A 14,195-nucleotide genomic window follows, 5' to 3' on the forward strand; every position below is an offset into this window, starting at 1 on the left:
GCGCTTTCCAACGTTTTTTAGCTAAGTGCTTTGGTTGCGGAAGAGTGTGGCACCTGCAATGGAAAGAAGTGAAAACATATGCCGGCCGCAGGCGTAAACGCCTTGGTGTACACGGCCTCTCACACCCGCCAAATGTCAGTCCCTCCAGAAAAACGTGATTATGCGATCGCATGATTAAACGCATAATCAGCCAAATTCTGCATATTTATGGGAGGACCGCATTTTTTCAAATATGCCGCACTTTCGCAGCATAAATTGCAGATTTCCGTGCCCAAAATATGCGGGGCTTGCATGATTTCATAATCCCTGCATTTTTCAAAAAATCACCTATCTCTTCGCAGAAAGTTGAAAAATTTTGCATTTACTTCACACAAGTGCAGCAATGTCCCCTGTTGCCATGGGAACGTTATGAAGTTACGTGATTATGTGACGTGAACATCATTGAAAAACAGTTTTTGCAAGTTCCCGCAGTTTTTGCAAGTTCTCGCAATTTCATTGCATAAAATTGCATAAATATCTTGCATATTCAATCGCATTTTTTAAGAAAATGTGCAGCAAGAGCAAGGAATTTTGCCCGCAACAATCACACAAAAAAAAAACAGTTGAATGTAATTGTTTTGTTGTAGTTTTCTTAAAAAGTCATGCTCAATGCAACACTGAATAACTACGACTCCCTTCACCCAGCGCAATGTAGAGAGCTCGGACACTGACGGATTTGTGATCATACGGGACGCAGTCCGAGCGCACACATGCACACTTCGGGCAAGGGGAAAGATAGGCAATTGCATTGAGACATTTTAAGTGTGCGCACACTTTTTGGGCGAAAATGGAGAAAAATGTATAGCTCATAGTCACATCTAAAAATTATGGCCAGTGAAAATGCTAAGTGGCTAGTAACTTTGGAAAACACTAGCCACTTTGGCTGGTGAGTAAAAAAGTTAATGTCAAGCCCTAGTTTTAGCCATATTGTGCAATTAAAGGTTTTGAAGAATACTTTCAGAAAGTAGAGAGGGCGAGCAAGCAAGATAGAGAGCAAGAAAGAAAAAGGCTGTTGCTGTTGTGATTAAGTAAAACTGCTGTAAAAACAGGCATGATAGTTTAAAATCCAAACACTTAGTATGCAAGACTCAAACTTTGTACCAAACAGATAGCATCTCTGTTTTATTAAGCAGACAGGAGGAGGAAAACAAACTCTGGAGATGCTGTGAAGGCATGCCGCATCAGAGACAAGAATGCCAACAGGAGAATTTGTCAGATAGTCTTGTGGGTAAATACACCAGAATGATTTCTGACAGGCTTCAGTACATGGAGAGGACAGATCCCCGTCCAGCACCAAGCAGTCAAGTTACCGTTCTATCTGCAAGAGGGTGTCATTTAGTTTAAAGTCGACCTAAATTTTGTGAAAAGCACATGCTCGGTTTTTGACTTTCACTAGGAGGAATCCAAACAATAAAGTGAAAGTATTTCTGGGAGCAACAAACTCCCAGGAATACAAGCAGAGTGTTAAATGCATATCATGTGCATCAAAACATATCCGCTGTGTTTAGTTCCTGTTTACTTTTCAGGTTTCCATTCTTGTACCATGCAACTGTCTTTCACGATTTTATTGCAAATTTCCTTCTTGAAACACATACGCACTGCAAAAAATGACTTTCCTACTCAGTACCTTTGTCTTGTTTTCAGTAAATACCTAAAAATTCTTAAACCAAGATTTTAAGAGCAAAATGACCTAGGAAAATAAGTCTAGTTTTTAGACAAAAAACATATAATTCAAGCGAATTTGTGCTTAAAACAAGCAAAAAAATTAATAAATCTGCCAATGGAATAAGAATCTTTTTTCTTTAAATAAGTGTTTATGAAAAAAGTAAACTTATTCTTTTTCTTATTCTATTGGCAGATTTTTTATGCTAGTTTTAAGCACTTATTTACTTAAAGTTTACATTTTTTGTCTAAAAACTAGACTTCTTAATTTAAGAATTTTTAGATATTTTTTACTGAAAACAAGACAAAAATACTTAGTAAGAAAGTCATTTTTTGCATTGCGATGTTCACGTACACTGCAAAAATTATTTAAGAAAATAAATCTTAAACATTTTTCTTATACACTAAATTCAAGAAAAAAATCAAGAAAAACTTGCTTACCCCATTGGCAGATTTTTTTGCTTGTTTTATGCACAAAATCACTTAAATTTGATATTTTTGGTCTAAAAAAAGAGAGTTATTTTCTTGGGTCGTTTTGCTCATCAAGAAAAAGCATCTTAATTTAAGAATTTTTTGATATTTTTTACTGAAAACAAGACAAAAATACTTAGTAAGAAAGTCATTTTTTGCATTGCCATGCTCACGTACACTGCAAAAAAATAATTTTCAAGAAAAAAAAAATCTTAGCATTTTTGTCTTGTTTTCAGTAAAAATATCTAAACAAGCAAAAAAAAATCTGCCAATGGGGTAAGCAAAAAATCTTTTTCTTAACATTTTTCTTAAACACTAAATTCAAGAAAAAAATCAAGAAAAATGTGCTTACCCCATTTGCAGATTTTTTTGCTTTTTTATACACAAAATCACTTAAATTTGATATTTTTGGTCTAAAAAATAGACTTATTTTCTTGGGTTGTTTTTCTCATTAAGAAAAAGCATCTTAATTTAAGAATTTTTAGATATTTTTACTGAAAACAAGACAAAAATACTAAGATTTTTTTTCTTGAAAATCTTTTCTTGCAGTGTATACAATAAAACTGCATGTCAAATAATGTTGGAGCGCTTGACTATGTTTGTGATCACAGAGATCAAAGAAAGTGCCATTTTGCTCTTTTCTAAATATATTTGCTTTAGTTTAAAATAGCACAGATGAACTAATATATAGCAGATCAGAGAGAGAAGAATAAAGCTATGTGTAAAAATAATGTCTGCTTGATGACTAAATTCCAGTAAAACTACAGGAACAGTCATCTGAAGTCATTTGTACACCAACACCCAGTCATTTGTAATTCACTATATGACAAGACAGTTGGACTAACTCTGCCCATCTTAAAATAGCTAATTTATAGGATTTTCCTGCATGTATCTCTATGAACCATCTGACCCTACGGTTGCACTCACAACAGACAGACACAAACAAACAAACAAAGAAATGCGTGATGCTATTGATGTACGGTAAGCTAAATAAAGATGGTACAAAAACAGCCTGACACAGTTCCTGTTTGAATTTCAATGAAGAGAAAGAGGCAGAGAATAAAATGTGTCAGACAAGACAATGAAAGAGTGCAAAGTATGAGGTGAAAGACAGAAGATGTGTGGCTGCCAATGAGACTGAAACACAAAGACACAAGGAAAGATTGTTTTGAAAAAGTTTAGCGAGCTGGGAAAGGCAACAACGTTTGCATCACTATGACCTACTGTATTAATGAAGAAGTGAATAGCACTATAAAGGGTGCAGGACATTATTATACACCCTAAACAGATTTATAAATGTCTCCCTTTTTGTTATAATTATAAAGGTTACCTTGCATTCAAAGCCTTGTATTTAAAGTTGTACATAATACTGTTTTGCCCATTCATGCCTTTATAAAACATATTCTGAATTGTCTCTCAGTTTGGCCTTTAACCCATTCCCCGCCAGCATTTTTTGTGATTTTCACAAAAGTTTCACAAAATGCTTTCCAGGAAAATTATCTTCTAAAAAGATATAAACATACAAATATATCAAATAAAAAGAACAGACCCTCTGCTTTCAAACAAACAATAAACAAACCAAAGAACAAAACGTGAAAAAAAGTTTCATCCTATCTTTATTTTTTTTCTCCGCTCTTAAATATTGGTGTTTTTCTTTAAAAATATTTTTTGGCAAAAAGCTGAAATAATTGCATTTTTGTGAAGGAATTATGTTAGAGATCAGATTCAGAATGATTATCAAAACATACACAGAGTTTAAAATGAGTAAATAACGTTTTGGCTTCAGTTTTCATAAATTGGGTAAGTGCCATCTAGTGGATAATCAAAGTATTGCAGATTAACATAAAAAAATTCATTAGGAACACTTTTTATAGGACTGTCAAAAGATCAATCGTGATTAATCGCATACAAATAAAAGTTTTTAATTTATGTGTGTGCACTGTGTAATTATTTAAATATATAAAACACACACATTAATGGTTGTATTTAAGAAACATTTACATGTATATTTATATATATTTTATATTATAAATATAAATAAAAAAACACCTAAATATTTTTTTTCTTAAATTCATACATGTATGTGTATATTTATATATACATAATATATACACAGAGTACACACACACACTTTTATTTTGTATGTGATTAATCACGATTAATCTTTTGACAGCCCTAGTTTTTTATGCAGATGTTTCTCTTAATTGACGAGATAAAAGAGTTAAAAACAAATAAAACATGTAAATATGTAACAGATATGTCTTGCTGACAGTCCTAGAATATATGCAAGCACTAATTTGTTTAAAATTACAAAGCAATTTTTACTGCTTTTCAGCAAGTGTATTTGAATTAATATCTAAATAAACTTTTATTGATTATTGGCAATTAATGACTTAATAAAAGTGCAAACCTCGTTCATTTATATTTCTCATTGAGCCGTGAACATATTTTGCAACATTATAAATAAATAAACTTGATTTTTGGTGACCATCTTTGCCTGTGGCATCTCTCATAGTTTGACGCATGCAGACATTAGCAAGGCCGTCCATATTCAAATCACACGCAATGCGCTGGTTCAGACAATGGCATAAATGCAAATTGAATGTGGGGGAGGAGTAGTTTGACTTAAATGCAGAGATTGTAAAGAGAGAGGGCTAGATAGACTACAAGAATGAATGGGAAAAAAACAATGAAAGCACAAGGCAGGGCAGGGTGGTTATTGGGTTACTGTAGGGTAACTGCCAGATTATGAAAGCATTCATGTTATGAAAGCATTCAGCACTACAGCATTGAACATGGCCAACATGCAGTTATGTGGCACTCACTGCCTGTAGAAGAGGAAGCAGGGGCGGGCGGCCCAGCGGCCGCTGCAGAGTTGGCAGACAGGGAGGAAGAGGAAATCCCTACATGGGTGGGGCTAGAAACAGTTTTTGCGTCGTTTTGTTGGCTGACCACGGAGGGCTGGCGACGCAGGGCCCCGGGCACTGCCGTTTGGCCTGTCTGGAATGTATAAACCACATCCATCTGCAAAGGACATGAGGAGGAAAAGAGAAAGACAGAGAGAGAAAGACAAAGACCAAGAGCCAATAGAAGTGGTTAGAGCAGATACATTTGTTACTGGAAAAAGTCACAGAACATCACTGACAAAAAGGGTTTTGTTAGTATTGAGTCAGAGGGGCTGTCACAGGAAGATAAAAAAAATTAAGTTTTACATAGGAAGTATTTGAGCCGGAAGAAAGGTGTCGGTGAAAAGGGAAGCGAGCATGAAGGAAACTAGTTCTATGAAGTAGTGATGAGTTTGAATCATACTTGTGCCAATTATTTCTTTCATTGTGTTCCACTAACCAGGCATGACAGATAAAAAAAAAGAAATCCACAGGGATTTTAAAAGTGGGGTGGTGGGACTTTGGAGAGAGTGAAAGATAAGGAGCTAATTAGTAGAGTAGTGTTTTTGCGGTCAGCGGGCTGACTCTTAATCAGGAATAAGAGCGAGAGGATGGGAGGAGGAAAGGTTTAGCCTCTTTTTCATCTCAGGCTGACGAAAGTCGGGGAGAATTAGCAGGGATGGGGAAGATGCATATTAAAACTCACTCTTCTCTTTAAACATTACTGTCGGATTGACTTAAAGGGGTAGTTCATCCAAAAATTAACATTCTTTCTTCTTCTACTCATGTTATTTTAAACCTTATGTATACATTTCTTTGATAACATCAGTGGCGTCCGGTGACTTCTTTTTTTTGAGGGCGCTCGATGCAAAGTTCGTCACAACATGTATGTAGCCTGTCATGTGGGGTTCCTTTTTTCAAAATATGTGTTTTGCGCATCGAGTGAACCTGTGTGCATCACGTGTTTTGTCAAAATAAGTGCCTGCTGCGGATGCGTCTAAAGGGTTTATGATAAAATAGACGCTTGCGTTTGCCAGATACTCACATAATCTCATGCATAATCAGAGTTTACTGTTAAGGGAGTGTCTTGCGTGTATTTTGTGAATGTGAGCGTCTCTTTTATAGTAAACGGTTTTTGACGCATGTGCAACAGGCACTTATTATGACATAACATGTGATGCACATGGTTCACATGACACTCCGAACACATATTCTGAATTAGTGCCCCTCGGATGAGCAGTCACGAGCCGCCACTGCATAACATACTTTGTTAGGACCAGAAGCAACAACATCAAATAACTGGAGAATGTACGCATTTCCTAAGAGCATTTATAAGAAAGAAACAATGGGTCTCATTCCCCGCCTGTCCGCGATGCCCAGCTTTGACTCAGGAATTTGCTCAAATCCCTGTCGCGCCACACAGCGGCACTCACATAGTTTAACATTAAATAACATCATATTTGTCCCAAATCATTAACGATTAACATTAGCTGCTAACGTATATTTTGTATTTTGAAGTAGATGCTATCTGACGAAGCTCGCGCTATTTAATGTGCCCTTCCGGTTTAGGATACCTCCGAGTTGTCCTAGACGTGACTTGACGTGTCGCTGTGCTGCGTGGCCGGTGTGCGGTCCCCTTAATTCACAACACGTGCGTAAGCACATTAGTTTGTTCTTATACTTGTTCTTACTTTAGTGAATTTGGAGTGTTCTACATGAGTTGCCACGTGCACAAGGTTGGTAATTTGCATAAAACACGCCCAAACCAGCTCTATATAAAGGCTTTCCGCAGCACAGCGCTGGTCCACAGAAAACTTTAGAGCAGTTTGTAATAGAAGCAAAAGAGCCCGAAAAGAAATCCATGATCATATTTATTATCGGTAAAGTTCTGTTTTGTTTTGCAGTTTTTATTTAGGAGGTTTTGGAAGCATTAAAACTATGACATTTAATTAATATGACAGAGACGCGCATCTGTATCTAAATTAAAACAGAAAGGAGATTAAAGGGGATCGCACACCGGCCGCGCAGCACCGCGCCGCTCAGCACCGCGCCGTTCTAAAAAAATTGAACACATTGTTTTCTATGAGTATACGCACACCGACGGCGCCAGGTGGCGCCTGTCCGCGCCGCCCAGCTTTGACTCAGGAATTTGTTTAAATCCCTGTTGCACCACACAGCGGCACTCACATAGTTTAACATTAAATAACATCATATTTGTCCCAAATCATAAACGATTAACATTGGCTGCTAACGTATATTTTGCATTTTGAAGTAGAAGCTATCTGACGAAGCTCGCGCTATTTAATGTGCACTTCCGGTTTACAATACCTCCGAGTTGTCCTAGACGTGACTCGATGCGGCGCTGTGCGGCACTGAGCTGCGCGGCCGGTGTGTGATCCCCTTAAGTGATTGACGTTTGGACTTTTCATTACATTTACATGACGTTTACATTACGCATTAAGCTGACGCTTTTATATAAAGATTTAAAAAGTGAGGAAGGAAAGCGTGAAGATTTGTCATTATGTGCATCTTCTTTAAATGTGTAGAAAAAAGTAGGCTATAATAATGTATAATATAATGTATATAATAATAATAATAGCGATCATGTATAATAATATATAATACAGAAAATATTATAATATAAAATATAATCATGTAAATTTTATATATCAACATTATTATACACATTATAATTAAAGCCTAGTATTTGATTATAGCATACATGATTATTGCGTACTAATGGTTTTAGGTTTTCTTGAATTTTTGCATACATTAAGAAAAAATTTTAATACAAAAGTTTTTGTTGAATCACGATTTGTTCGTGAAAACATACGTACGCACATGTGAATTATGGGGAACGTTTTTGTGAGAAGTTTAAGTGTGCATATAAATACGAAAAACATACGCAATTATCAGTGAATGAGACCCATGGTTGTGACTTTTTTTGTTATGGATGTGACATAAATAATGTGAAGCTGTATTTATCCACCTGTTGAAACTAATAAAAAAGATTTAAAACACCTCGCACTGGTATTTATTTAGAATTTTTTATGAACATTTTGAGATATCAGTATGGTAAAAACGTTATTTTTCATGGTTGAAATTTGCATGGAATTGCTCAAAACGGTTTGGTTACAAACATTGCTCAAAACATCTTCCTTTGTGTTCAACAGAACAAAGAAATGTATACACATTTGTAACAACTTGACAGAATTGTCATTTTTCGGTAAACTATCCCTTTAAGACTTCACTGCTCTTTTTATTGTTATCTTGTGTACGCATTTGAGGTGTTATAAGACAAACAGATAGCCGAATTGATTTAAAGGTGTTTTCATACAAGTTGAAATATTTATTTAACAATCATTTTGTCAGGGACTTTTTATAGGCTGTAATTTGCTGTTTCACAGCACTGTTGAGAAAAATCGTAACTCTGCTACATTATATTGAATCGTAACAGCCAAATTACATGATGAGTTCTGTAACAAAAAATGAAGAAGACTGAGAGAAAAGTGGGTGTAAAACGGCCTTTAAATTGCTACAGCGCAGCATGAATTCCCCATGACCCTGTGCACTGCCAAAAGTGATATTACATGATACAGAACAAACACTAACCCATCTAACTAACTAGATCATGGTACAGTGGATGCCGTTGTTATTCAGAAGCAGAGGAAAACAAATTAAATCCAGAGGGACAGATCTGTGCCTGTGGAATACATTCACAGTCTTCGGTGGGTGGTTTACCGCCCTTTCCACATGGTTTTGGTACTAAAGAATATTCTTAATAGGCACAAAACGCCTTCTCAGAATTCTCACCCACAAGTACACATGCTACTAGAGTATTCAATACAATTCAGCAGTGAACCCGCACATTGTTTGTAAAATTGTAATCAACATTGTATCATTTACAGTATGTATGGAGGCAATGGTGACTAAAAGAAGATTCTCCCTCCCACATGCCATCCATCAGGTCTTTTCCATGACTTTCCCCCACATTTTGCAATAAAAACAGTAAATGTTTGATTCAATGAGATGCAGTGAATAAAAATCCCTGTATATATTAAGATTTTGCATTTTGTCAGCAAGAAAACAAGGTTTCCCAATGGCATTACAGGTGTGTTATCTCCAGAGCATGTGTTGCTTTCAACCTGGCCACCAAAGCCAACACAAACCCTGTTCACTATTATTAAAGTAAAACACCACAGTTTTTCAATATTTTACTATGTTCTTACCTCAACTTAGACAAACTAATACATATCTATCCTTTTTCAATGCGTGCACTTAATCTTTGTACAGCGTGTCGTGAATGTGTTAGCATTTAGCCTAGCCCCATTCATTCCTTAGGATCCAAACAGAAATGAATTTAGAAGCCAAGAAACACTTCCATGTTTTCCCTATTTAAAGACTGTTACATGAGTAGTTACACGAGTAAGTATGGTGGCACAAAATAAAACTTTTGTGTGGAGCTATAGGAATGAATGGGGCTAGGCTAAATGCAAATGCTGAGTTTACACCAACCATGTTTCAGGCATCAAAATCGCGTCTACCGCGCGTGGTCTGCCGCTTGAACAATTTGGATGCATTTGCGCGTGTAGAGCGCAAAAAGCAAGCATTTGACGCGCGGAAAAAGCAAGCATTTGACGCGCGGAAAAAGCAAGCATTTGACGCGCGGAAAAAGCAAGCATTTGACGCGCGGAAAAAGCAAGCATTTGACGCGCGGAAAAAGCAAGCATTTGACGCGCGGAAAAAGCAAGCATTTGACGCGCGGAAAAAGCAAGCATTTGACGCGCGGAAAAAGCAAGCATTTCACGCGCGGAAAAAGCAAGCATTTCACGCGCGTCAGAGGCAAACTCCGCTTCTTGTGGGAGGGGCAAGTGCTATGCGGTTGTCTGTTCGCAAGATGACTGATGTTGATTGTGCATTTATCAACCAGAGTTACCAGTTTGTATTTGGTAACCTTACTATAGGGGGAAAATAAACAATGATGGACGATAAACGTCACATGACTCAAAAGTGAAGTGTGTATTACAACTTACCAGGTTGCCCAATGTCCTCACTGACACTCTTCAAAGCGAGGTCTTTTTTATTCCTGTCTCATAGAAATAAGAACTTGTGTCGTATAGCTCCGGGTGACTGCTTACGGACAATAACAAGCGTTGGTTGAATGAGTGTCTTCCGGCGGGGCTGCCACCACAGCAGCAAGCAGGCCCCTGATTGGTTAACGCGAGGCGAAATTCCGCCAAAGTTCAAATTTTTCAACTCGGGCGTTAGCTGCAAATTCGCATGAAACGCAAAATGCACAAAAAGCACATTCGCGCGTACCGCGCACAGCGATCAATTTGCACCTTTTGCACGAGCTTCACGCGCGAATGAGGCGGAAACGCGTCTTCCGCACCGCGCCGAACGCCTCTTCCACGCCGCGGGACCTCCTGACGTGGGTCACCGCGTCTTCACATTGACTTAACACTGAAATCACTCGCACTTCACGCCTCTACCGTGGTTGGTGTAAACTCAGCATAACACAATCAAGAAGCGCTGCACAAAGATTAAAAGTGCACGCATTAAAAAAAGACAGATATGAATAAATTCATCTAAGTTGAGTTGAGAACATAGTATCTAGAAACATTTTCCTTTAAAGGTTTTCTATGAATGAACACATGGGAAAGTTTGGGTGCCACTGGGACTCCAAAACACTCACCAGGTATCCACAGAGTTCAGTAATATTGACATTCACAGCCAGGTATATGTGCTGTTTGAAGCTTGAAAAATACTTTATTATTTTAAATAAACATAAATAAATAAATAAATGTAATCATAGGGGTGGGAATCTTTTAATTTATACTTTGGGTGTTAGATACTACTACCATATACATCTTTAGGCCACAACCTAGGGGCACAAATCTTTGACTTTTTCGAAGCTTTGGCTTATAATAGAAAATACACATTTAAATGCAGTCGTAGCAATGTAGCACACCCCTAAATATTTATGATTAATGTATTTATTTCTCTCTTCGCTCAAAGTGTTAAGCTGATAATATAATATGTCATGACCCCACTGCAGATGTGCCCTTCACGCCGACTTTGCTTTTTAAATGAGACGACTTATTATTCATTAAAACGATGATTACCAAATTTCACAAATCAATGTAGAATCATCTGAACTGAAAATTAACCATGATGCATCAGTGACTCCACCCTTTCCCCTTATAACTATCAAATACACATATGTGAAAAAATAAAAAGGAACATGGTAATAGAACCATATGCAAGAATATAAATCATATAATTAACCCAACATATGTTAACAATGATCTGCTGAGACTTAACTTCTCCAGAAAGGACTTACAGTGGCAGGGTTTTGTGCCGATCATCACTCCTGTATTCTCCTGGGACGTTTGGCGGAAAAATCACGCATGAGAAATAATAAATTAGAAAGCAAAGAACAGTTTACCTGAGTCTGGATGCGGTTGAGGCCTCTGAACCACAAAATCTGTCCTCTACGCATCTCCATCTCGGCATGGTCGACAACATCATCACCCTCAGTCATCACCTCCTCTCGGATATCCTCTTTCGGTATGCCATGACCGGCCTCTTTCAAGAACTTGAGGCGATGCGTGGGGATGGCAGAGATGAACTAAAAGAGAAAAAATTTAGTTTAAAGAAAGCAGTCAAAGGTCATCAAACAGTTATTAGCTTGATGGTTGGGATTATAGAGGGAAAACAAACTTTTCAACCATAAAGACCACCTGGGGTTCATTGAATGATGTGATATGTTTACTGTTTATACTTGTTAATAAAATGCATATGATTGTGGTTATACTACTTTGACCTTGACATTTCAGAACATTCAAATTGTAGGACAGACGTTTTTCTATGTTGTATTTAAAGGTGCAGTGTGTAAATTTTAGCGGCATCTAGTGGTGAGGTTTTGAATTGCAACCACTGCTCACCTCTTGCTTTTGAAACACATAGAAAAGCTACGGTAGCCGCCACCGGACAAACATGTCATTGTTGGAGACAACTTAGTAAAAAAGGTTGTCTGTTAAGGGCTTCTGTAAAAACATGGCGGCTTCCATGTAAAGGGACCCTCTGTGTATGTAGATCAACGTCTCATTCTAATGCAATAAACACATAACGGTTCATTATAAAAAGGTCTTTATACGCCCCTGATAATATAGTTTTGTATATTATTTTGCATTTCTGTCAAAAGATCCTTCTAAAAATTACACACTGCACCTTTAAACTACATACGTTTTATAAAATAAAGTTATTTTTTAAGGTAAATAATGCCCCCGGACAAAAAAATATGATTGATCCTAAAATAAAAACAAGATTGCAACAAAACGATTCCATACTTAAACGATAGACTGCTGTTCATCCTCATATTTAAGATCCAAACAGCTGGCCACATGTGTACACACAAGCAAATAAGGCACACACAAACACCAGATGATAAGCCGGTAGGAAGTGGCTTATGCGTGACGCAACTGCCGGAAGACAGCTTTACCCACACTTGGTAACTTGCAGCTCTCTCGATGACCTACCATGATGCATCAGTCTTGCATGTATGCATGTTTGTGAGACTGTGGTGGTGCGTTACCTACACAGTTTTTATAATTACTGCAAGTATTTAGATACATGTGGGTTGAGGACCTGTTTGTGCTGAGCTCTCCATCCAGTTCTTTATAAACTGAACTTTGAGGTGATGGCAGCCGTTTTCTGGCACTGTGCGGCAACTTGCTGTCTCTGCCTCCCTCTCTCTCTCCCTCCCACAGGTTTGAAATCACACATTGCTTCACCTCCCCCTCCTCTGCCCTCCTGGTGGGATTAAAGAGGGAACTAAAGATGTTCTACATCACCCACGCGTGTGCATTCTGCCATGATGTTTGTATTATTTCACCACTGAGAAGCCTGTGCATCTCTCTCTCTCTCTCTCTCTCACACGTTGTCATCTGTAAATGTGTTTTTGTGGCTTTCCTTTTGTCCAAAATATTAGTGGGCTTTAGTGATGGAAATTTTGATTGTTTCAAGAGATTTGTTCGTTTTCAGTTCATCATCATAATGATTCGTTCAGTAACCATTTCTTTAAATTACATATATTAGCCAGCAGGGGGCGAAAAAGAGTAATGTGTAACGTCTAAAGCATATACTGTAAAAAATATGGAGGTATTGTCTGTGACGTCACCCATAGGTTTGTGAAGATCTTTTTTGAAGTTTAAAGTAGGCGGTGCCTGCCGTCGCCATCTTGGCCGCACATCACAACGCATCACTCGCGGAAAACGAAAATGGGTAAAAGGCGGGACATGGGTAAAGCTGAGGAGGCTGGTTGCTTCAATTCTAGTTCACCCGTCACTCAAGTGGCCACGCCCTTAATTATGCAGAACTTTAAGGCTTAATATAATTTAAACGAATGAGTTGGGCAAACTTAGCTATATAGACCAAAAACACTTTTTTACCAGGCTGTAAACATATTATTTCCTGCTGTGAGTTGGGCATTTTAACATGGAGGTCTATGGGAATTGACTCCCTTTTGGAGCCTGCCTCTAGCGGCCAGTCGATGAATTGCATTTTAACGGTATGTTCATGCGGGGCGTAAGCGTTAACGCTTCCCATTCACTTTCAAAAGGTGACGTCATGTGTTGCCGAACTTAATTGTGGATCCGTCGCCGCCGCGTCACTGCCATTGCTTGCAGCAGAAGTTGAAAATTTCTCAACTTTTCAAGCGGCAACGTGTGCGTCAGCCAATCAGATCGCCTTATGCAAATAACCTAAGTAGAGCCAGCCAATTACGTTTATGAAAGACCGGAAGCATGTATTGCGGCCACTGTGATTGGCTGTTGGCCATGCTTCAGACAAGCCTTCCGTAAAGCGTTAATGCTTTCGCCCCGTGTTAACGTACCTTTAGTCATTTCCGTATTGGCTTCATCAGAGAGATCTTAAGGTTGCCCTTTTGGTCTAAAGTCAACAATTGTACTGTATTACTATTTACAAAAACCTGACTCATTAAATAAATAAAATAAGGTTCCGATGACCAAAACAAAAGGTTTTCATGCATAATAAACATTTTAATTGTTTGGTCAGACATTTACACATTTATAAATCGTAGAGTTATGTTCTGTATGTTAAATATGAATATATACA

The 14,195-nt window shown here is 37.8% G+C and overlaps 1 protein-coding gene across 5 annotated transcripts in view; it reads right to left on the reverse strand.

Moving 5' to 3' along the window:
* Positions 1 to 14,195, reverse strand: part of atp2b4 (ATPase plasma membrane Ca2+ transporting 4) — a 103,914-nt gene that overhangs the window by 6,149 nt on the left and 83,570 nt on the right. For 3 of the 5 annotated variants that reach the window (XM_073876021.1, XM_073876018.1, XM_073876019.1), the window contains one exon: positions 11,506 to 11,688. In XM_073876021.1, the coding sequence (XP_073732122.1) occupies positions 11,506 to 11,688 (183 nt within the window). Of the gene's footprint in view, positions 1 to 4,997; positions 5,197 to 11,505; positions 11,689 to 14,195 lie in introns of all 5 variants that reach the window. The other 2 variants (XM_073876022.1, XM_073876020.1) reach the window with 1 other exon arrangement.

This window comes from Misgurnus anguillicaudatus, chromosome 14 (assembly GCF_027580225.2).
Source record: "Misgurnus anguillicaudatus chromosome 14, ASM2758022v2, whole genome shotgun sequence".
NCBI lineage: Eukaryota > Metazoa > Chordata > Actinopteri > Cypriniformes > Cobitidae > Misgurnus > Misgurnus anguillicaudatus.